This window comes from Gobio gobio (genome assembly GCF_949357685.1).
Source record: "Gobio gobio genome assembly, chromosome: 25".
Classification (NCBI taxonomy): Eukaryota; Metazoa; Chordata; class Actinopteri; order Cypriniformes; family Gobionidae; genus Gobio; species Gobio gobio.
The window spans coordinates 31,426,523-31,450,991 of record NC_137121.1 but is presented as its reverse complement, the minus strand read 5'-3'; the positions used below and the strand labels follow the sequence as shown (position 1 = coordinate 31,450,991).

At 40.2% G+C, this 24,469-nt stretch overlaps 1 protein-coding gene across 1 annotated transcript in view; it reads right to left on the bottom strand.

Moving 5' to 3' along the window:
• Window positions 1-24,469, bottom strand: part of spire2 (spire-type actin nucleation factor 2) — a 77,118-nt gene that overhangs the window by 28,932 nt on the left and 23,717 nt on the right. The window contains exons 2-6 of the mRNA XM_079809683.1: window positions 4,449-4,489; window positions 3,980-4,357; window positions 1,914-1,994; window positions 1,614-1,778; window positions 1,277-1,363 (exon numbers count right to left, since the gene is read on the bottom strand). Of these exons, the coding sequence (XP_079665809.1) occupies window positions 1,277-1,363; window positions 1,614-1,778; window positions 1,914-1,994; window positions 3,980-4,357; window positions 4,449-4,489 (752 nt within the window). The remainder of the gene's footprint in view (window positions 1-1,276; window positions 1,364-1,613; window positions 1,779-1,913; window positions 1,995-3,979; window positions 4,358-4,448; window positions 4,490-24,469) is intronic.

Sequence of the window (24,469 nt, the reverse complement as noted above, 5' to 3'; positions counted from 1 at the left end):
CACTGTGTCCAAACCTGGCACAATGTGATACATTTCCAGTTACAACGAGTTTGTCTTGTCATAACTAAAAGCAAAAATGCTTTCAATTTCATTTTTATATTTAACAGTCTCTACCTACAATGTACTTACATTAAAAAACAGCACTTGATACAAATAACTTGTATACATTGTACATAACTTGTACATACATGTTCTTACATTGTACTTACATTTAAAGGTGCTGTATGTAAGAAAAACAGCTAGTGGTTGAAATGGGTACTGTAGTGCAAATTCAAAATATTGTTTGCCCCGCCCCCTCCCACACAGACTCGACTCACGCGGGTTGCCAGTTAGAGGACACGCAACAGGAACTAGCGCAATTGACAATGGAAGGCAAGGAAACTTGCACACTCTATCCGTGTTTTTTAGATGGATGCCAAGGTTTTTTAAGTCAGGTAGAATCTGTGATCTCTGACCCAGTTTGTTCGCTGGCTTCCATGGCTGCAATACGCTGTGTTTTCCGACAACTGGCAACCTGGGGTGTCGAAATACTATTGGGTAAACTGGGAACCGGCGTCGTCGCACAGACCAAAACAAAAACAGACATTCCAACACGGAATCCACATTTCAAAGTAGAATAACCAGCTGTAGCATTGCAGGTTTCCTAAATATCTGCAAACATATTATGGTATTTTTATGCTTTAATACAGTCAAAAACTTACATACAGCACCTTTTAAAGTACATGCATTTAAATCACTTATATATAAATAGTAGTTAATGACATCTATAAAAATCTATGAAATTAACATTTAAAAATAGAGTTAAAACAGCACTTCCCATAATTGTGAAGAGAGATCAACCAATCAGATAAGTCGCTATTACCATGAAAACCGAAACCAGGCACAAGAATGTCCATTGCGAATAACATAACTAAAGTCTTCTTATACTATCTCTTCACTATTTCTACATTTATATTATGTGAATATTTTACAAAAACACTTGCCATGTTGAGTCGTTTAGTCATTTTGTACTTAGGTTTTTAATTTGATTACATTTATTCGCTGCCTACGCAACTCATTGCCTCGAGTACATAAGTACAAGTAACTGTTATGTGGAGTGGAGCGGTGGATGTTACCCAGCGCAAGACCGCAAAAATTGAAACCAAATTATAAAGTATTCTGCTGCTTGTTGTGATTGTGACTAGTAAGAGATTGCATTTGTACTGTGAACTGTATTGTGTCTGGTTAGGACATGGTGTTACTGCACATTAGTTATAAGATATTATCAGCGACTAACTGGTTTAAGAGGGGGTCTTGATCTGATAAAGTCCAGAATCAGCTCATGAGCATTTCGTTTAACACACGTGGGAATATTTCCATCTACCTGCAGAAGAAAAAGAGGCATAGATTCATAATATTATAAGTATTATCAAATATAAAAACAATGGTTAATCACTGTCATGCAGCATCAGCTGAAAAGTCTTTCCAAAGCCATAATCTCACACATATAGTCGACTTACCTAGTTAGGATAAGATTAATTCGGGGGTAAACCACTTAAAATGTGCTTACTACAGCAGCCTCAGTGCCTTTTCAGTGCCCTCAGCATGATTTAGCATAGTTAGAATGGACTCACCACAACTTTGCGAAGTTTATATTTGCGTGAACGAATATCCTGCATGAGCATCTCAAAAGGTGTGAGGCTGAACTCCGTGGGCAGAGGGTTAAACGGCTGTTCCTCCACCTTCTTGAGCTTCACGCCCTGCCTCAACTCCTTCATCAGCTGCACCCACAGCCGAGTCTAAAGGAGCAAAAGACAAACACACAGAGTCCATTATTACATTAACCATAGCTCATACACTGCTGGACATCACAAAGACAAATATGAATAAACAAAACTAGCATTTCAGTTACTCTTCTAATAAACACATTTTACCCAATCAGTGTGTTGAAGAGCATCAAGCTCAGAGGTGGAATTTTCCACCTTTGGTTCCTCCGTTCTGATCTTCTTCAGCATCTACAAGAAAATATCAGATCCTTATCAGAACATAAGAAAGGAGGGTATGAAGCTTTGAATATTAAACTCACACACAAACTATATATTGTGACGTAAAAGTGTGTTTTTATCCTCAAACCAGTTAAGAACAAACCCCGCCTGCAGCTAATTCTAAAGTCAAGTCAATCACAAGGCTGATTGCCTAAACCACGCTGCAACAAAAACTAACCCTAAACCTTAACCTTAAACTTGGTATAGTGTTGGTAGAACACTATAGAATCATAGATATTTGTCACAATTGGATTGTCACGGTATGTGTGGCTGTAGTGAAGCCAATCAGATACACAAAACAGTCTTTTAACTGTAGAATAAGGAAACACGTAGGAGATAACATGGAGAAAACTGAACATTAAACCACATTACCATACATGCACTACACAACATCAACGCAAGACAAAGGACAGACTGACAGGTGACGATATAACCCTAACCGTAAAGCCATGTGGGCCAATCAGAAGCCTGGAAAAAAGGTTATCGTCGGTTGCGGTTCTAATGTAACAAACTAACATCTCCGGTTTCACTGTCCACACGACAACACTGCAACCGGAGTTTCTAAAAATCTTCACCCTGGCAGGAGTTTTAAAAAAAAGTTTTGGGTTCAGTGACCGGATACTGCGTTTGCGTGTGTATGACTGGCCAAACCGCAAAGAAAACGCTGCGGTTTTGAAAATACCCGTGTTTGTGTGGACTTATAGCAAACAGAGGAACAAACGAGACTAATTAACAAGACACACCTGAACTAAAGACTTTAATCAGATCTGTATCTAAGGAGACAAACATGTGGTGAAACTGAGAGAACTGATACTAATTAACACACAAAGATTGACAAGAAAACTCAGAACTGAACTGAACAGAAAACACGTAGAAAACAAACTCTAAACAAGACTAAACAAAGCCAAAACGTGACATGGCTCCATTCATATTTCTGACCTCTGAACTGAATCCATGAAGACTGACCTTTTCTTGACAAGGGACCAAGTGACCAATGACATGACAATATAATGTCTTGTTTAGTTTAACCCTTTGACGGTGTGATCAGTCCAGGCTGGTCCTTGAGCTTGAATTAGAACATTCAGTGCATCAGACTTTATAAATGTGTTTTATTCATATCAGATCCACATTGTGTAGGTATTAGGTAACTATAAAATTTACTCTATTCTTCTCCAACTTCACCAGGCACTTACTTTCATGTATTTCGGATGAATTCACCGATTCGATTCTCTGAATTGTGGTGCAAACTAACATGGCGTCCATTGCGCTCATCATTTTAGATCAGCTAACATGATCATTATAAAGGTTTGTAACAATATTAATAAGGTGATACATTCTAAAATAAAGGTCACCTTAAAAAAACTCACGCTGGAAGGTCAGCTAGAATATTTTGCGAATATTCAGCGAATGAATCAGCGAGTCGAATCATGATTCGGATCGCGTGTCAAACCACCAAACTGCTGAAATCACATGACTTTGGCGATCCAAACCGCTGAATCGACTCACTGATTCATAACGCTTCGAAGCTTCATGATGCTGTGTTTTGAAATCGGTCATCACTATATAAGTCGTTATTTAGGTTTTTTTTGTGCACAAAAACTATTCTCGTCGATTCAAAAAATGATTGTAGAACCACTGTAGTGAGATGGACTTTGTAACGACGTCTTTAGTACCTTTTATGGGTCTTGAGAGTGTAAAGTACATTGCGCCAATGGAGGCCTTTCTGAGCCATCGGATTTCAACTAAAATATCTTCATTTGGGTTCCGAAGATGAACGAAGGTCTTACGGGTTTGGAACGGCATGAGGGTGAGGAATTAATGACAGAATTTTCATTTTTGGGTGAACTAACCCTTTAAGTGTTTCATGTTTTATAAAAGATGCATTTATTAAGAAGAAATATGATCACAGACACAACCCATGTGAACACTATGGTTCTGTCAGTATTGCTTCTCACCTCTTTGGCATCTCTTATCCTGCTGAGGAAGGTCTGAAGCTCAAGGGTCTCTAGGAAAAGTGCCCGACATACGGCCTGGTAGTGTTCTGGTGCCAAAGCTGGGTTTGCCAGTCGGCGGGCACAAAGCGTCATCACCTGATGAACAGTATGAATGCCATGCACAGTGCCTTCTTCCTCCTCTTCTTCATCATCCTCTTGGCCACTGTAGCCCTCGTCTTTAGCTGCATTACTGCCACAATGTTTAGTTTTGCTGCAGTCCTGACCACCAACCATAAACTCAATGAGCTGTTCAAGCTGAGGGCTCAATTCCCGCTCCTCACTGTCGTCCAATCCCCAGTCCAAAGCACGGTAGATTGCAACACCCATGGACTGAACCAGCTGCACACATGTAGGATGAAGACATGGGATTTATTAGGGGATGGAGACTGCAAATATGACATAATTATATAATGTGCCATAATAGTCTCACCTTTCCATCAGCAGCGGAAGCACAGTTAGCATCACTGTCATCTAGGGAAAAAAAGATTAGCAGAAGAAAACTGCCAAATACATTTCTATATATGGAATTGCACTCAAATTTGTGCAAGCTATGCATTTTAACTTGTCTTCTCTCTTTGCTTACCTCTCAGATAAGCAAAATGTATCAAAATTGATAGCGCTTAATGCAAATTTAATTTCTAGGTTATAGGTTAAAACATATAATTATGTGAAAATTTGAAATGTCACTGATTCTTGAGATTAGGGACAAGACATGTTTTAGTGTTTTAGATGTTAAAAAAAAAAAACGTACACTACATTGTTAAAAATGGGTATATTTTGTAGACAAAGGTCTCATATAATAAACCATGTAAGGGAACAGGCTTATTTCTAAAAAAAATCTAAAAATAACTTAATTTGTGTCAACTCCGTCAGACACACTAAAAAGCATGCTAATTTAATTTAATTTATCCAAAACAGTGTAAAGTCTTCAGGTAAGCAATATTGGTGTTCAGTAAAGGAGTTTTTTGTTTGTTTGTTTTCACACTATTATGAACAATACAGTTTCTAAATTTCTTAATTCTCCTCCCTCCTTTTAATATTAAACATTATCACCAATGTTCTTAGGTAATTAAGACATAATATCATGTAGTTCTCCAGACAAATACTGACAGTGTGACAAAGGTCAAGCTGGGGCCAAATATACAGTATATGTAAATAGAATGAAACAGCATTAGAAGAATTCCCCAAATGCAAAAACATTAAATCACATTATATATATGACTTTTTGAGTGCACTTGTCAACCATCAGACATAAAACCTGACGGAGTTGACGTCTGACAGAGTTGACAAAATGTTCTCCACCTAAACCATGTGTTGTAGAGTGGAGCAATTTTGCCTACAGGTTGAATAGGATTGGTGCAAGAATTGAGCCTTGTGGGACTCTGCATGTCATTGACATCCACTCAGACTTATGGTCACCTACACTCACATAATAACCTCTCCCTTCTAAGTATGACCTGAACCATTTGAGGACTATCCCAGAAAGCCCGACCCAGTTTTCCAGCCTGTCAAAAAGTATGTTCTAAGAATCTGACTGTCAGAAAAGTTAGAAATGTTGATGGTAAACACACAATGATGAAGATAGAGTTCAAATGCAGAGTTTAATAATAATCCAACAGGCAAATAACAGAAGGTACAAATAATACAAATACTAACGAGACCGGACAAACACAGGAACAGGAATAACTTAAATACTGACACAGTAAAGGTAATTAAAGGGTTAGTTCCCCCAAAAATGAAAATTCTGTCATTAATTACTCACCCTCATGTCGTTCGACACCCGTAAGACCTCCGTTCATATTCGGAACACAAATGAAGATATTTTTGTTGAAAGCTGATGGCTGAGAAAGGCTTCAGATAGGCCTCCATTGGCATTCAGTACATTAATACTCCCAAGACCCATAAAAGGCACTTAAAACGTCGTTACAAAGTCCATCTCACCACAGTGGCTCTACAATAATTTTACGATGCGACGACAATAGTTTTTGTGCGCAAAAAAAAATCGAAATAACACCTTTATCCAATTTGTTATTGTGTTCCGTGTGTGCCTCCACGACGCATGCGCGAGAATGCGCTTTCAACAAAAATATCTTCATTTGTGTTCCGAATATGAACGGAGGTCTTACGGGTGTCGAACGACATGAGGGTGAGTAATTAATGACAGAATTTTCATTTTTGGGTGAACTAACCCTTTAACTATACACAGCTGAAAGGAACAAGCTATCATAACTGTAATCAAACTATCATAATCTGTAATGGAAACAAAGGATTTAAAAGGATTACAATTTAAAAGTCCATGAAAACTAAACTAACTGAGACTACTGAAGACATTTTGCCCCCGCCGAGAAGGGGCGACCTCGCACCGCAACTGAAGAGGAGAGGGAGGGATAGTGGGGGCTTTGGAGGTGGACGAGGAGGTGGCGAAGGGATGGTAACAGGGGTATGACGACTAAACCCCAGTGGCGATGATGGTAAGTGCCTGATGAAGCCAACCCAGAGTTCAGCAGTGACGACAGTCAACAGAGGGAGGAGCCAAGATGTTGCAATGGTCGATAACATCCAGGAGACGACAGACGTAAAAGGAGCCTATGAATCCCAGGGTACAGACGGAGAGCCAATTGTCTTGAGCAATACCGCTGGCACTGGAGACCTAGGTGGAGTCGAGGCAATGAGCGTCTGAGGCAGAGCCAGAGTGCCCAAGGACTGAGGTAGAGCCAGAGGGAAGAAGAAACCTGCTATAGCCGTAGGGGTGGAGAGACTGAGCGCAGCGGAAGGCTTGAAATCCGTGGCGTAAGTAGAGTGACGACTGACCAATAGGGAGACAGATGGGACAAGGCAACCCGGTGAAGCCACAAGGCCGAGGGTCTTTGATGGAGCCGAAGGTGGGAGGAGCCAAGGCAAAGCCGACAGGTCAACTGGTCGAGGTGGAACAAAGGGATGAGAGGCCGGAGGCGAAGCCACAGAATCCTCTCACTCGGGCGAGGCTCGTGGTTGCACGACCTGATGCTTCCCAGGGGAGACTAAGGGCTGCAAGCATCCAGCAGAGGAGGGGCTGGAGGAATGGCTGAGCTATGTGGCAAAGGCGATAGAGGTAAGCTTGATGTGATCAATAACGGTAACTCCACTTCCCAACAAGCCAACGAAGTAGTGCTGTCTTGAAACAGCAACGATTCAGAACAGATATCACAGTCCATACAAGTCAACGATACAGTCTCAGTAGTGTCTTTAAAGAGTGATGATTCAGAACAGACAGATAATACCTCTGTATCCATATCATTCAGCTAGTACTCTGTCTCTTTCTCCACCAATCTTCCCTCAGCTGCTGATATCACTGGCTCACACCCCTGGTCAGACTTACTCTGGGGCTCTGACTCCACCAAATCGCGGCAGGCGGTTGCTCTCCATCTGCGGTGGGCACTCACAAAGTCTCCGCGGCCGTGGGAGGTGGTGGGCTGGCCGGTCAACAGGATGGTGATAGTTCGCCCCGATCCAGAACAATGATTTCAGGGTCTCGTCGTCGTAGGGGCAGGTGACAACGAGATGGCAGAAATTCTCCATGTAACTCAATAAATCGTGGTTCATCTGAGCCATTGCAGCACATTTTGCAGCGTATTCCATTTTTGGTTCGCAATGTTGCTGGTAAACATATGAAAACGATAAAGGTACAAACTATTCATATCTGTAAATATGGAAACAAAGGAGTGGGTGGGGTGGGGGGGGGGGGGGGTTAAACAAAGGAACTAATGAAATACAAACTAAAAGTCCATGAAAACTAAATTAACCGAGACTACTGATGACACTGACATGTTTAGCAGTAAAAATATAAACCTGTGTAAATTTACTTTTTTCTGAATGGGTTTAGGGTTAGTCTTAGTTCTTTTATACACATATTTTATTTCCAATTCTAATCAGTTTTAGTAAATCTCTGATACCGTTATTTTGACATTCTGTAGCCTACTGAAAATGTAGGAAGACTAGGGCTGCTCTGTCAGTGCAACTGCACTGTAGGCCTCTCAATATGCAAGTTCACCTACTTTCAGGATGTCATTGAGGTGTAGATACACTGGAAAAATTTCAGGTCTCCAATTGAAAATTTTCTAGTGACTGATCACATCTAAATTTTTTAGTTGGCCAAATTGAATTTCTGTGAATAAAAATGTATCAACTCACAGAAATTCAATTTGGCCAACTGAAAAATTTAGATGTGACCAGTCACTAGAAAATGTTCAATTGGAGAGGGCGGAAATTTTTTACAGTGTACCATGAAACTTTAAGCATAACAAAGGTGAAACCTTTCTAAAATTCACCCAAAACAAGATATGTAAAAAAAATCATAACTTCCATAATAAAGCGAATGCCAAAAGGACTAGTTAGTGATCAGACAACAGTGCCACCTGGCGGTATAATAATGGTATGGCAGAAGTGTTCCCACAAGCACAAGGTCTTCCTCAGGTCTAGACGTTGTTGATTGTTGTTGTCGATACTTTATTGATCCTTTACAGGAAATTACATTGTCATGGCAGGGACGTGGATGCGATGGTCTCTGTGGAAGACATTAGGTAATCAAAGACATCTTCAAGTCTTTAGTTAGGTCCTTTCACTTTACCAATTAACTTAAGATGCCAGACGTGGGACTAATAGATATATTCAATGACTGGCAGAAATCTCCAGAAACCCATGAAGTGAACTGAATATTGCACACAAAACAAGTGAGAAGTGGCTTTAACTATACTGGCCAATCCGAATGGGGTTCAGTAGTTCCCAGCCCTGGTCCTGGTTTTACTTCGGGGTACTCCAGGAGCAGGATTGGGAACCACTGGACTAAAGGGCACCTGTTTGAGATAATGTCCTTGAAAAAGCCACAGATGTGGAACACATGGCTAAAGATACTCTGCCTCCAGAAAGGCAAGAAAAACTAGCAAAGATGAGCTGTGTGTCTACTGTATTTACATAGGGAGCTCAATAGCACAAAATGAAAACCAAGAGAAGAAATACTGGTAACACTTTACAATAACAGGACATGAATAGCCATGTACTAATACCTGAATTAATAGTTACTTCAACATGAACTCATTAGTAAAGATTTGAACTAATCATGAACCAATGAAGAGCTAGCCTTAACTACGACAGGAGTCATAAGGATTCATGCATGAATAACAGCAGCCTGCATTATCTACATGTTAGATAATGAATGCATTCATTAACATTTAGGGGTAAACTAAATCAATCAGGTTCAGTAAGAATAAGAATATTTTATAAGAAATATTTTGTCTTCGAAAATAAATGTACTATTGTCATAATTTAAACTATTTAGTACATCAGCAACTTTGTCATAAACATTACTGAAAGGCACAGGATTAGTTTGTCATTAACTGATTGGATGGAGATTAGTTTGTCATTTTCACTGATCCTCCTTATCAAACATAGAAAATACTAAATCCACTAATAGTTTATCTTGAAAGGTCTCAATCTGTTTTGTGATATTCTCTTTCCCATCAAACTCAACCTACTGGGACTTACAACAGTTCCTGAGGAAACGGTTCCCAAAAAATAACCAAACAGGAAACATGCAGTAAGGTCAGGGAACAGTACAGTTCACTCTCCATCCAGACACAGGCCGTGATGATACTGTACCTCCGTTCTCGCCACACAACATCACTTAACTGGGCTGAATACTAGTTGTACTAGTACATGTGTATTTGATAGTAAGTTTATGATAAATCATGAGCTGAATTTGGTAAGTAATTAACAGTGAATTCATCATGATGTGGCCCCTCAGGTAAAGTCATGACAAAATAATGCATTAAAGATGAATAACAAAACCCGAAAACAACTTTTTTAGTTAATGATCTGCAAGACTGGGGCTTTATTAGTGCTGTTCATTGATTTGAGTAAATGTTTTGGTATAAAGTGTTTTAATTCTACAATATATGGTGTAAAAACGTCTGAGTACTGCCCTCTTAAGGTTGAACGGCTACTGCAGTTGAATTTTCCTATTGGACGTTGTTTGTCATCGTGACGTTTGTTATGCTGCCTTCACGTGCTATCGGAAATGTCCTAATTCCCACTTTAGAAGTCGTGATTACGAGCTTGTTGCATTCAAGTGCTTTGTTGTCGGAGTGAACAGGAATCATGGTGGACACCAGATTATTCTTGCCTTATTGGGAAAATCTTATTAAAACCATCATCATTTGTAGTTTCCCATGCACCGACAACCATATAAACATTCCACATAGTCCGCTTTCTGCTGATTCTGTAATTTCAGTCAAATGCAGGCTATTTTCGCTGTGTACCAAACATACAATACACTTCATATGATTACTCTTACATGTAAATATGTACTACGTTAATGTCAAGACAAGACGACCAAGCTGTTTTGGAAAAAAAACAATAAAACCACACCAGCCACAGCAGTCTAGTTCTCCCCGCCACCATGTTTAAAGCTTATGACATGCCCATCTCGGGAATTGGGGTATCAAAATTATTTCCGAACTTCCCAGTGGTAAACACGACATCAGAGGGTGTTCATGTGCAATTTTTACCTAGGAAACTCGTATTTACGATAATTCCGATAGCATGTGAAGGCAGCATTAGTTAGCTCTTCCAACAGCTCACTACCCACGCCCCTGGCACGAGCTCACCACGCCCTAAATAAAATCCGTCACTGTGGGTCTCAGGTACACGCCCCCAGGTGAACTCCATCCAATCAGTCATCATAATGTAACTAAACACTACACTGCATACTCGGCTGTGTGTGTTGGTGATGTTGACAGTTGACGCCAACGTCACGAGCCAATCGAGTACTAGCAGCAGCTGCAGTCAGCACTCAACGGGAAATACAAATTAAATTAAAGCTGCGAGCAGCGATGACGGGCCCAAGCCGGTGGCACCGCCACCCCGGTGGCATCAGTTTAACTGTGCACGGCAGGCAATAGGCATTTAAAATGGGAAAACATAAAAGGACTATGTCAAAGTCATCTGAATTCACCACATTAACTGCAGCAGTTGGTGCTGCTATGACCACAAACCACAACAGCCACATCTATGAGATCAATTAAATTTATATGAATTTCATGTCAGATTATGTCAAAGGTCAAATTGGAATGAGTTCAGAATACCATTCGAATGCTGATGTTGTTTTATTCTAACACTTCTCTTCATGTGTTTTTGAGCTACCTTAGCTACCATTTGTGCACCAATCTTATGCACCATAAAACATGCTTTAATTTCAATATGGGTGGTCCAATAAAATTTTTTTAATAAAAAATGTATAAATGGAGCCAAATCACAGAAACTGCAAAGATGATTTTAATATCAGTGTCAGGTAAGAGTAAGATGCGTGTCTACATTTTATGGAAGTTTATTATAAATAGCCACTTTTATAAAATCATGTGAAATTTATGTTTTAATACATTTATATTATATCAGTATATAATTAATTTAAAGACATGTGCATCATACGTGATCTTGGCAAACACATCACATGACGTTTTTATTTCAAGTGATAGTTATTTGTGATAGCCTATATGAAAGGGTTAAATTATGATCAAGAGAGAAAGTCACACACACACACACACAATGATAGAGTGAGAGTGAGGGGGAGGGGAAGGACTGAGAGAAAGGCACACACACAAACTCACAGGGTGAGAGAGAGACCCCCCCCCCCTCCCCACACACACACACAGATAGAGAGGGGGAAGGGGAAAGACAGGCAGATGGCATTCCATAGACTTAATGGTTTGTATACTGTACAAACTGTACATTCTATCCCCCTACACTACCCCTAAGCCTACATATCGCACACACACACACACACACACGCACACCATAGCTGTCAACCCTCCCGTTTTTTCCGGGTTTCTCACGTATTTTAGCTCTTTTCCCGCTGTCTTCCCGTTTTAGTATTTTCCCGTAAAATATCCCGTATTTTTACGTTCTGATTGTGTTAACTCAGAACACGCAACTATCTGGTTTAGTGCCAGAAGACGCGAATGAGAAGTCGCGCGCACTGTGAGAAAATTTTCTGTGCACTCATCCGAGAGCGCGCACACGTCTCTCAGCGCGCAAATATTGAGTTCTCTTTCAAGTCTTGCTCTTGAATGGACAAACTCACGCAAAAAGTATGTCAACATATTGATGAGTATTCTAGCAGACATAGTCTGTATATGGCTTAAGTAAGCTTTATACAGTCCAGAAAAGACGACGCATATCCGAGGTCTTAAAGGGGCAGTAGCCTTTACTGCTGTCTGTTTAATGTCAAACAAAAGACAAGGGCATCACTCACTGCTCTTGATTGAATAACTTTTGTAAGTTTAATAGGATTAATCTTTAATTTATACAGTCATATATGCAATGTTATTTTACATTTGATCAATTTCTGTACCTGAAAACTAATGTTAGACGTACCTGAAAAACCTGAAAAGCATAGTTTATTTTATTAGTATCTTTGCTCAATAGTATTTATTTGTGCTGCTGCTTGTATTTAAATGATTTGTTCTTATTATTTTCTTTTGTTTTATTTGACAGTAGTCCTTTTTTCCCTGAACATAGCAAATACTGAACCGTACCGAAACGGTGAACCTTAAACCGTGATACAAACCGAACCGTGAGCAATCTGTACCGTTACACCCCTAGCGTAACGTATGATAAAATGACTGAAAAAAGGTTGGGAAACACTGGCTTAGGCTACTATCGAAGAAGAAGAAGACAGTTGCAGCCGCGCGGTTGGGAGGAAGAGGGAAAAAGTAGCGGGAAGTAAACTTCAAGGAGAGTATAGTAATAATAAATGATAATAAATGGAATAAATAAATAATAAATGAAAATAATAAATGTTATATTTACCCATGGCCTTCCCTGTTATACAGAAATGTAATAGTTATCAAACCTTCCTTAACTGTATAAATAATAAATGAAATATAGATGAATCATCATTAAAGCTACAATTTTCTCTGTTCCCGTTGTTCTTTGATGAACATTAATGACAGGCTGACTCCACAAAATGACTCTAATTTGCCTCTTTGAAAAATAATTCTCTAATTTAACCTTATTACTATACTAATTGTAATATAAATAATACAAATATTAGAAGAAAAATATTTTAAGTGGTCATTATTGACAATAAATATTGCACAACTAGTATTTAGTACCAAAAGATCTCCTCAAAATATTCAATAAATATTATTGAACTAAAATATAGAACATTTATTTAATTGAAAAATAGTTAAGGTGTATGGTCACATTTGACCATCAATTAGTATGAGTATGACCAATTAGTATGGAATACCTGAAGGCTAAGTACAATAAAAAACATTAACATTAATGTTAACATTGTTGCATTACTCTCCATTATAAAACGATCCTGTATGGTTGATGTAATAATCAATGCACACTATGCTGTACTGTTTACCAAAACTTGCTGCAAACCCCTGTAAAGTGGAGCTGTTGTGTATCAAGCCATTCAAATGTATTGACACAGCGCTAGAAGTATTGAGATTTCTGTGAAGCACGACTGCGCGCGCCGCCGGGAGATGATAGAGCATGTCGCAACTCCGTATGGTTTTTCAACACTCTGGCTTTAACTGTTATGCCATATTAGCGCCAAAACGCTATTTATTGTTTGAATTTCGCATTAAAACTTTAAAAAATGTAAAAGCTTAGACATTGTTTAATATCAAAAGCAGGTTTGGCAATTTGGCGTGAGATTAAGTTGGGCAGCGTGAGAGCGTGAGACTGAGCCTGAAAGCGTGAGTGTCACGCCAAATGCGTGAGAGTTGGCAACCCTAGGCAAAAGAGAACTCGATGTGAGCAGGAAACTGACGCGAGTCTATCTATGCATCGAGTGTGTGTGTGTGTGTGTGTGTGTGTGTGTGTGTGTGTGTGTGTGTGTGTGTGTGTGTGTGTGTGTGTGTCAGTGTCCCTTGAATAGCTGACATGAGACGCATCCACACAGACAGGACACTGACACACACACATACACATACACACACACACAGACAGGACACACACACACACACACACACACAGACAGGACACTAACACACACACAGACAGGACACTGGCATACAGCGCGCTCTCTTGTGTCTTGTCGCGCTTGGAAGCATGTACATGAATAGGAGCGTGATCATGTAACGCTAAGCAAAAATGGATATAAAAACGGACACTGTGTTATTTGCGTTAAATATTTTTAATGCGTTAAGCTTCCGTTTCACGTTGACCGAGTTTGGTGGAGATTGAATAAATCACCTACGAGGAGAACGTAAAAACTCAGACCCTGAATTATACAAATATTCACGTTCAAACAAAAACTTTCTGTGAAAAAAGACACTTATAAACAGACACTTGTAGAAAATAATGTGAATTTTTTTTAAAAATAAATTTGAACTATGTCAGTAAATAATGAATTTAAAGACAAATGTGTCAAAAGTGATCTTTGCAAACACAGCACATGACCTTCTGTAAAGCACATGTATAGAAAACACACTCACACTCCTCTGTTTTAAAAAAAGAGTTCTGTCTGAATGAGTACATGAAATCACGGCTGTCAGATGATAAGAATTGTAACTCAAATGTGATTTAGAAAATGAGTTCTGTAGTGATATAGTGTCATAGTTCATGTCCACATTAACCACTACGTTGTAATACCAATAGCCATGTCATCATACACATTTGTGTCCTCATAAATCACATAAGCAAGCACAGAGAGAGAGAGAGAGAGAAAGGGAGTTTCAAAAATAATACAACACTGCCCCCTTTTGGTGATAGAGGGGAGGGCACACAAACAGTCAAAAACATTATTAAACTTTGACATGTTGCCATGGCAGCATTATTTGAAATATCAGGAATTCATTCATATGTCTCTATCTGTCATGTTTTCACATTATACTGATGAAGTTTGAAGTCAATCGTGTGAAAATAAGATGGTGATTCAAAGCATTTTTGAAAGTGACACACTTCCTGCTGCCAGTTGGTGGCGCTATAACTTTGACTCACAAAAGTCATATCCATGTGATCGGCCTCTTACAACGAACACACAGCTGAAGTTTCATCCAAATCAGTCAATGTTTGCACAAGTTATTACACACTTCCTGTTTACCTTTTCTCGCCATAAATTCGTTGCTTCGCCACGGCCAAACCGTTTAAGATATCAAAAATCCGTTCGCAATTTAGCATCCTCTGTGTCTTGACTTCATGCTGACCGAGTTTGGCACTGATTGAAACAATGGCCTCGGAGGAGTATATTAAATTCCAGAGCATGTGTTTTCAGAACAACCCATATTAGCTCACTTCCTGTTGGGCTGATACGTAACTTAGAGCACGAAAGTTGTTTGGCCCGATGAGGTCTATATGTGTACCGAGTTTCATACATGTACGTGCAAGTGTGTTTGATATATAGACCAAGTTTTCAGACCCCACTTTAGGGGGCGCTGTCGAGCCCCCCTGCCACGCCCGGGTACCAGCTTCAGCCCGGCTCTGATGGCCGCGCATTCCGATGTGTGTGCAAAGTTTCAAGAGTTTTTGAGCATGGTAAGGGCCCCAAAAGTGCCCGAGAAGTCGATAAAATAATAATAATTAAAGCTGCGAGCAGCGATGACGGGCCCAAGCCGGTGGCACCGCCACGCCGGTAGCATCAGCATAACTGTGCACGGCAGGCAATATGCATTTAAACAGGATAATTTCATAAATAATAGTTAGTATAGCATGCTATGCCACTTTCATCAAAACATATTACAAAGCTATAGCAATCTCATGTCATTCCGTCTGTTCGAAAAAAAAGTTGCACTAACTGTTCATTACAAGCAGCATTTGCCGTCAGGCAGGTAACGATAGCTAACATAAACATATTTTTGCTAGCCTACCTGCTGCAAACTTACACTTTTTTTGTACAAGACAAGTAGAGCTATTTTATCCAGTGTAATTTATCACATACCACTATCTTGTTTTTTCTTATCCTCCTCTTCCTTTCTCTTTTTTCTTTTCTGGCTTCCTGAAGCATAAAATTCCGCTTCAAATCCGAAGATTTTGTATTTTGCCGCAGCAGAGATCGCGTTGTTGGCTGGCTGCTGTCAGCGACTTCTGAGAGGGGCCCCTTAAGGGGGATCCCGATAACAGTGTCATTGCACTTTACTGCATTGACTATCAATGGGGCGCTCACACAGTTTGTCGTTTCATTTTATTCTTAACCTGTCGCTGTCTTGGTGCCCCAGGCCAGCTCGAGGCCCCAAGCAATTGCTTGGTTTGCCTGCCTTGTCGCGACGGGCCTGCACACACACACACACACACACACACACACACACACACACACACACACACACACACACACACACACACACACACACACACACACACACACACACACACACACAGACAGGACACTGACACACACACACACACACACACACACACACACACACACACACACACACACACACACACACACACACACAGGACATTGGCATACAGCGTGTTCTCTTGTGTCTTGTCGCGCTTGGAAGCATTTACATGAATAGGAGCGTGATCATGTAACGCTAAGCAAAAATGGATATAAAAACGGACGCTGAGTTATTTGCGTTAAATATTTTTAATGCGTTAAGCTTCCGTTTCACGTTGACCGAGTTTGGTGGAGATTGAATAAATCGCCTACGAGGAGAACGTAAAAACTCAGAAACTGAATTATACAAATATTCACGTTCAAACAAACTTTCTGTGAAAAAAGACACTTATAAACAGACACTTGTAGAAAATAATGTGAATTTTTTTTTTTTTATATAAATTTGAACTATGTCAGTAAATAATGAATTTAAAGACAAATGTGTCAAAAGTGATCTTTGCAAACACAGCACATGACCTTCTGTAAAGCACATGTATAGAAAACACACTCACACTCTGTTTTAAAAAAGAGTTCTGTCTGAATGAGTACATGAAATCACGGCTGTCAGGTGAAAAGAATTGTAACTCAAATGTCATTTAGAAAATTAGTCCTGTAGTGATATAGTGTCATAGTTCATGTCCACATTAACCACTACGTTGTAATATCAGTGTAATACCCATGTCATCATACACATTTGTGTCCTCATGAATCACATTAACAAGCACACATACAGAGAAAGGGAGTTTCAAAAATAATACAACACTGCCACCTTGTGGTGATAGAGGGGAGGGCACACAAACATCCAAAAACATTATTAAACTTTGACATGTTGCCATGGCAACATTTTTTGAAATATTAGGAATCCATTCATATGTCTCTATCTGTCATGTTTTCACATTATACTGATGAAGTTTGAAGTCAATCAGGTGAAAATAAGATGGGGATTCAAAGCATTTTTGAAAGTGACACACTTCCTGCTGCCAGTTGGTGGCGCTTTAACTTTGACTCACAAAAGTCATATCCATGTGATCGGCCTCTTACAACGAACACACAGCTGAAGTTTCATCCAAATCATTCAATGTTTGCACAAGTTATTACACACTTCCTGTTTCCCTTTTCTCGCCATAAATTCGTTGCTTCGCCACGGCCAAACCGTTTGAGTTATCAAAAATCCGCTCGCAATTTAGCATCCTCTGTGTCTTGACTTCATGCTGACCGAGTTTGGCACTGATTGAAACAATGGCCTCGGAGGAGTATATTAAATTCCAGAGCATGTGTTTTCAGAACAACCCATATTAGCTCACTTCCTGTTGGGCTGACACGTAACTTAGAGCACGAAAGTTGTTTGGCCCAATGAGGTCTATATGTGTACCGAGTTTCTTACATGTACGTGCAAGTGTGTTTGATATATAGACCAAGTTTTCAGACCCCACTTTAGGGGGCGCTGTCGAGTCCCCCTGCCACGCCCGGGTACCAGCTTCAGCCCGGCTCTGATGGCCGCGCATTCCGATGTGTGTGCTAAGTTTCAAGAGTTTTTGAGCATGGTAAGAGCCCCAAAAGTGCCCGAGAAGTCGATAAAATAATAATAATAATAATAATTAAAGCTGCGAGCAGCGATGACGGGCCCAAGCCGGTGGCACCGCCACGCCGGTGGCATCAGCATAACTGTGCACGGCAGGCAATATGCATTTAAACAGGATAATTTTTTTAAATCGCTCGAATATGTCACATTTACCGCAGCAGCTGGTGCCACTATCACCACAAGCCACACCCATGATGTCATTTAAATGTAGATGATTTTTAATGTCATGGGATGAAATAGATCTCTTTCAAATATGTGAAAAGTTATCTTTTCCTGCTCAAAATGTTATAAGTCCAGAAGGCCAGTATTTAATTCAAGGTATTTGTATAGTTCTTTTTTTACTTATTCACAAGTGATAGTTATTTGTGATAGTCTATGATATGAAAGGGGTAAATTATCATCATCAAGAGAGAAAGGCACACACACAAACTCACAGGGTGAGAGAGAGACCCCACACACACACACACACACCCAGGGTGAGCCTGAGAGTGAGGGGGGAGGGGAAGGACTGAGAGAGAGGCAATCTGCACATTGAACAAGATTCACAAGATTTTAACAACAAAAATAAATAAAATCTAAATGGTGGGAGAACGTTTTTTTTACTTCACTCTCCGAAAACATTATTTTGAATATATTTGAAATCACAGATGTTGGGTGATGAGAATTGTAACTCAAATATAATTTAGAAAACTAGTCCTGTCTGAATAGTGATATGTCAGTGAGATCAGCTCGGGCGCGCACACCGTCTATGGGTGATGTCACGTATTTTGCGAAATGCGCAGTTAGGTGATGTGTCGCCCTCCACACGTTGCGAAACAGACTCCGAAATGGGGAAATGTAAATTTGCGGACTCCTGGTTGGAGTAGGATGAGTTTAAACAATGACCGCAGGGTTTTTCTATGGTTTTTCCTGCATAGCGGCCGCCTCCGTCACATTTCGTGCCACCTCCGTCTGTCGACAAAACTCAAGACAGGCAGTCACTTGCTCAGATTAGGCATGTTGTGGTAATTAAATAATCATCAGAAATATATATTGTCACATGATCTTTCAGCAATCATTATTAGTATTTTATGATTTGCTAGTACAAAGTCATCTAAAGCCATTCCATAGCTGAATGTCTTTCCTCCGCTGTAGCTGTCCATCATTCTCCGTTCAGCATTCAAACTGCGCGTCGTGTTTGGTTACAGTCAGTAAGCTGCTCGGTAAAGCTCACTCCAAGATGATATATTCCCGTTATAATACTTGATATGTAGATAAAATAATTTATCTTCCTGGAGTTTATCTAGCGGTGTCTGAACGATGTTGTGCTCGCCACCCGGGTGACAACACAAGGCATCACACGCACAATAACCGGAATTTAAAACTGTGAAGAAACCGACCGATATACATAGTAGACTAGGATTTGTGCGCTCAACGCTCATCGTTTCTTTATGCCGTGAACTTTTTAATGTGCACTCGCGGTGCACTGCGCCCTCTGACTCCATGTTGCTTTAAGCGCATCATTCTGCACCCGGGATGCGCATAAGCACATTGTGCCGCGCTTTCATATATTTTCATAGTTTTGTGCACTTAAAGATGATTAAAAAAAATCTTGTTCTCACGTATCTATCATATATTTGTTGCCCCTTTACAGAGCTGCACATTACGTTTACAATAAACTATAAATCTTGAAATGTTATATTATTTGTGTAGGCCCATATAATTATTTACATTCATATATAAATTAAATATAAATTGTTTTTTTTATAAATGTATTTAATAAGAACACAAAGTAATTTGTACCTTTTCATTAACATTTTTAGATTTTATAAAATTAGTCCAGAGATGTTTTTTCAAGAATTACTTTTTGTAATTGCAAATTTTTTTAACTATCCACTCACCTAATTTAATATATATTTTTGTTATAGCTTATGATTATATATTTTTATTTTATTGCTCAACAGTAGTTCTCATCGCCGATGAGGTCTTTAAATATTTTGAGAAGGTCTTAAAAAAGTCTTAAAAAGGTATTAAAATTTACTTCAGGATTCCTGCATATACCCTGCATATGCATCATACATGATCTTGGCAAACACAGCACATGACGTTTTTATTTAAAATTAGAAAGTTTTAAATTAGTTAAATTAGATTAGTTAAATTAGAAAGTTGTCCGGCTCGAAGAGAACAATATATGTACGGGGACACATGAAATGTCTACAAATGTATGTCCTCAGAAATCACAGAAACACACACACACACACACACACACACACACACACACACACACACACACACACACACACACACACACACACACACACACACACACACACACACACACACACACACACACACACACACACACACACACACACACACAGAGAGAGAGAGAGAGAAACAAGGTTTTTTTTTATCCTGCTTCAAAACTAAGACACTGCTGCCATCGTGTGTTCATTGAGGGAAGGGCAGCACACATTCCCCTTTTTTGTCCTTATTTAATCCCTCGGCATGGCAACACCGTTTGAGATATCCAAAATCCGTTCGCATTTTAGCATCTTCCGTATCTTTGTTTCATGTTGACCGAGTTTGGTGGAGATTGAATAAATCGCCTACGAGGAGAACGTAAAAACTCCGAGCCTGAATTATACCAATATTCACGTTCAAACCAAAATATCTGACTTCCTGTTGGTCGGAGCTAATGACTGTAAATTAGAAAGTTGTCCGGCTCGATGAGGTCAATATATATACTGAGTTTGGTGATTGTAGATGAAACGAAGCCCTTCACTTTTGTCAAAAGGTGGCGCTATAGAGCCCCTCATCCCCACCCGTTTCTGAGGCTTTGTCCATGTGTACTGACTGACATCTCTGATGTGTGTGTTGAGTTTCAAGCAGTTTCAAGCAATTTCAAGCATGCTAAGAGCCTCAGAACAACACTGCTACCTTTTAGTGAGGGGAGGGCAGACAGAGAATAAATATTCAGAAGAAATATATTAAATAAAATAAATATATTGATCTGAAAAATAGTATGATTATTTTAAAGCTATTTGGTTACATTTTAATAAAACATTGTTTTAGTATGTTTTTAAACACACACACATACACGTTGTAATACCAGTGTAATACCCATGTCATTATACAAATTTGTGTCCTCATAAATCACAAACAAGAGAGAGAGAGAGAGAGAGAGAGAAACAAGTTTTTTTTTATCCTGCTTCAAAACTAATACAATGCTGCCATCTTGTGTTCATTGAGGGGAGAGCAGCAGACACAGAGAATTTCTGTTCCCCTTTTTTGTCCTTATTTAATTCCTTGCCATGGAAACACCGTTTGAGATATCCAATATCCGTTCACATTTTAGCATCTTCAGTATCTTTGTTTCATGTTGACCGAGTTTGGTGGAGATTGAATAAATCGCCTACGAGGAGAACGTAAAAACTCAGACCCCGATTTAACCAAAAGTTCACCTTCAAACCAAAATATCTGACTTCCTGTTGGTCAGAGCTAATGACTGTAAATTAGAAAGTTGTCCGGCTCGATGAGGTCAATATATATACTGAGTTTGGTGATTGTAGATGAAACGAAGCCCTTCACTTTTGTCAAAAGGTGGCGCTAGAGAGCCCCTCATCCCCGCCCGTTTCTGAGGCTTTGCCCATGTGTACTGACTAACATCTCTGATGTGTGTGTTGAGTTTCAAGCAGTTTCAAGCAATTTCAAGCATGCTAAGAGCCTCAGAACAGCCAAAAGATTATTAAACTTTGACACGTTGCCATGGCAACAGTATTTGAAATTTCAGGTATCCATTTCATACGTCTCTATCTGTCATGTTTTCACATTATACTGATGAAGTTTGAAATAAATCTGGTGAAAATAAGATGGTGATTCAAAGCATTTTTGAAAGTGACACACTTCCTGCTGCCAGTTGGTGGCGCTATAACTTTGACTCACAAAAGTCATATCCATGTGATCGGCCTCTTACAACGAACACACAGCTGAAGTTTCATCCAAACCAGTCAATGTTTGCACAAGTTAAAACACACTTCCTGTTTCCCTTTTCTCGCCATAAATTCGTTGCATCGCCACGGCCAGACTTTTCGAGATATCAAAAATCCGCTCGCAATTTAGCATCCTGGATATGTTCACTTAATGCTGACCGAGTTTGGCAATGATCGAAACAATGGCCTCGGAGGAGTATATTAAATTCCAGAGCATGCGTTTTCCGAACAACCCATAATAGCTCACTTCCTGTAGGGCTGACGCATAACTTAGAGCACGAAAGTTGTTCGGCCCGATGAGGTCTATATGTGTACCGAGTTTCAAACATGTACGTGCAAGTGTGTTTGATATATGGACCAAGTTTTCAGACCCCACTTTAGGGGGCGCTGTCGAGCCCCCCTGCCACGCCCGGGTACCAGCTTCAGCCCGGCTCTGATGGCCGCGCATTCCGACGCCTGTGCGAAGTTTCAAGAGTTTTCGAGCATGTTAAGTGCCCCAAAAGTACCCGAGAAGTCGAAAAAAAAAAAAAAAAAAAAAAAAAAAACAAAGAATAATCTGAGGAAGAACAATAGGGCTCTGCGCCCTTTCAGGGCTTGGGCCCTAATAAGAAACAGAGGAAGAACAATAGGGCTCTGCGCCCTTTGGGCTTGGGCCCTAATAACTAGAATGTACATTTCCTGAAGAAAATGTGAGTGGTGCTTGCCGTGGCAAAAAAATCCTCTCGGATGCTATGTTGTGTGTACTGGATTCTCACCCGAAACAAAAGAGGCCACCCCCAAGTCTGTACGATGTTGTGGAGCTGAGATATGTCCTATTCATGTGTTTGTACGGTTGCTAGGGTACTCTATATGGTTGCTATGGAGTGGCTATACAATTTATGGGGTGACATTTAAAGACTATTTGCCAGTCTGAGTCAAAAGACCCAACCCCCATGCCTCTACGATGTTCTGATGCAGAGATATAGGTCCTTGTAAACGGTTGCTAGGGTACTCTGTTTGGTTGCTATGGAGGGGCTTGGCAGCATCCAATGATGATACTGCTTGTCTGTATGAATGATATAAACCAACCCCCATGTCTCTAGGATGTTCTGAGGCAGAGATATAGGTCTTGGTAAACGGTTGCTAGGGTACTCTGTTTGGTTGCTATGGAGGGGTTTGGCAGCATCCAATGATGATACTGCTTGTCTGTATGAATGATATAAACCAACCCCCATGCCTCTATGATGTTCTGAAGCAGAGATATAGGTCTTGGTATACAGTTGCTAGGGTACTCTGTTTGGTTGCTAGGGGGGCTTGGCAGCATCCAATTATGATACTGCTTGTCTGTATGAATGATATAAACCAACCCCCATGTCTCTACGATGTTCCGAAGCAGAGATATAGGTCTTGGTATACGGTTGCTAGGGTACTCTGTTTGGTTGCTAGGGGGGCTTGGCAGCATCCAATGATGATACTGCTTGTCTGTATGAATGATATAAACCAACCCCCATGTCTCTACGATGTTCCGAAGCAGAGATATAGGTCTTGGTATACGGTTGCTAGGGTACTCTGTTTGGTTGCTAGGGGGGCTTGGCAGCATCCAATGATGATACTGCTTGTCTGTATGAATGATATAAACCAACCCCCATGTCTCTACGATGTTCCGAAGCAGAGATATAGGTCTTGGTATACGGTTGCTAGGGTACTCTGTTTGGTTGCTATGGAGTGGCTTGGCAGCATCCAATGATGATACTGCTTGTCAGTATGAATTATATAAACCAACCCCCATGTCTCTACGATGTTCTGATGCAGAGATATAGGTCTTGGTAAACGGTTGCTAGGGAACTCTGGTTGGTTGCTATGGAATGTTTTGGCAACATTCAATGATGATACTGCTTGTCAGTATGAATGATATAAACCAACCCTTATGTCTCTATGATGTTCTGAGGCAGAGATATAGGTCTTGGTAAACGGTTGCTAGGGTACTCTGTTTGGTTGCTATGGAGTGGCTTTGCAGCATCCAATGATGATACTCCAAAGGCTGCTTGTCAGTATGAATGATAAAAACCAACCCCCATGCCTCTATGATGTTCTGAGGCAGAGATATTGGTGTTGCTAAACGGTTGCTAGGCTGCTTGATAATGGTTGCTAGGGCGTGGCTAGGAAGAGTTGAAGGTGATTTGTGATTGGCTCTTGATGCCCCGAGTCAAACAAACCCACCCTCATGTTTCTATGACACTTCTATCCAAAGATATCCCTTTGATCTCTTTCAATGGAAGTCTATGGGATCAGTTGCTAGGGAGCTCTAAATGGTTGCTAGGGCGTGGCTTCATAGGTTCACAATGATCCTGAGATAGTGATTGGCTGTCTGAGTAAATTGAGCCCACCCCCTTGTCTCTGAGACACTGTGAGCCAGAGCTGTGGTCAATACAAAATCCCTATGCAATTTCCCATAGTAAGAGAAACGCATGCGTTTAATGGGACGTCCCTCCCCATTATAAGTCAATGGGGAAATTTGGGGAGCTCTAGCACCCCAGGGGTACAACTCACAC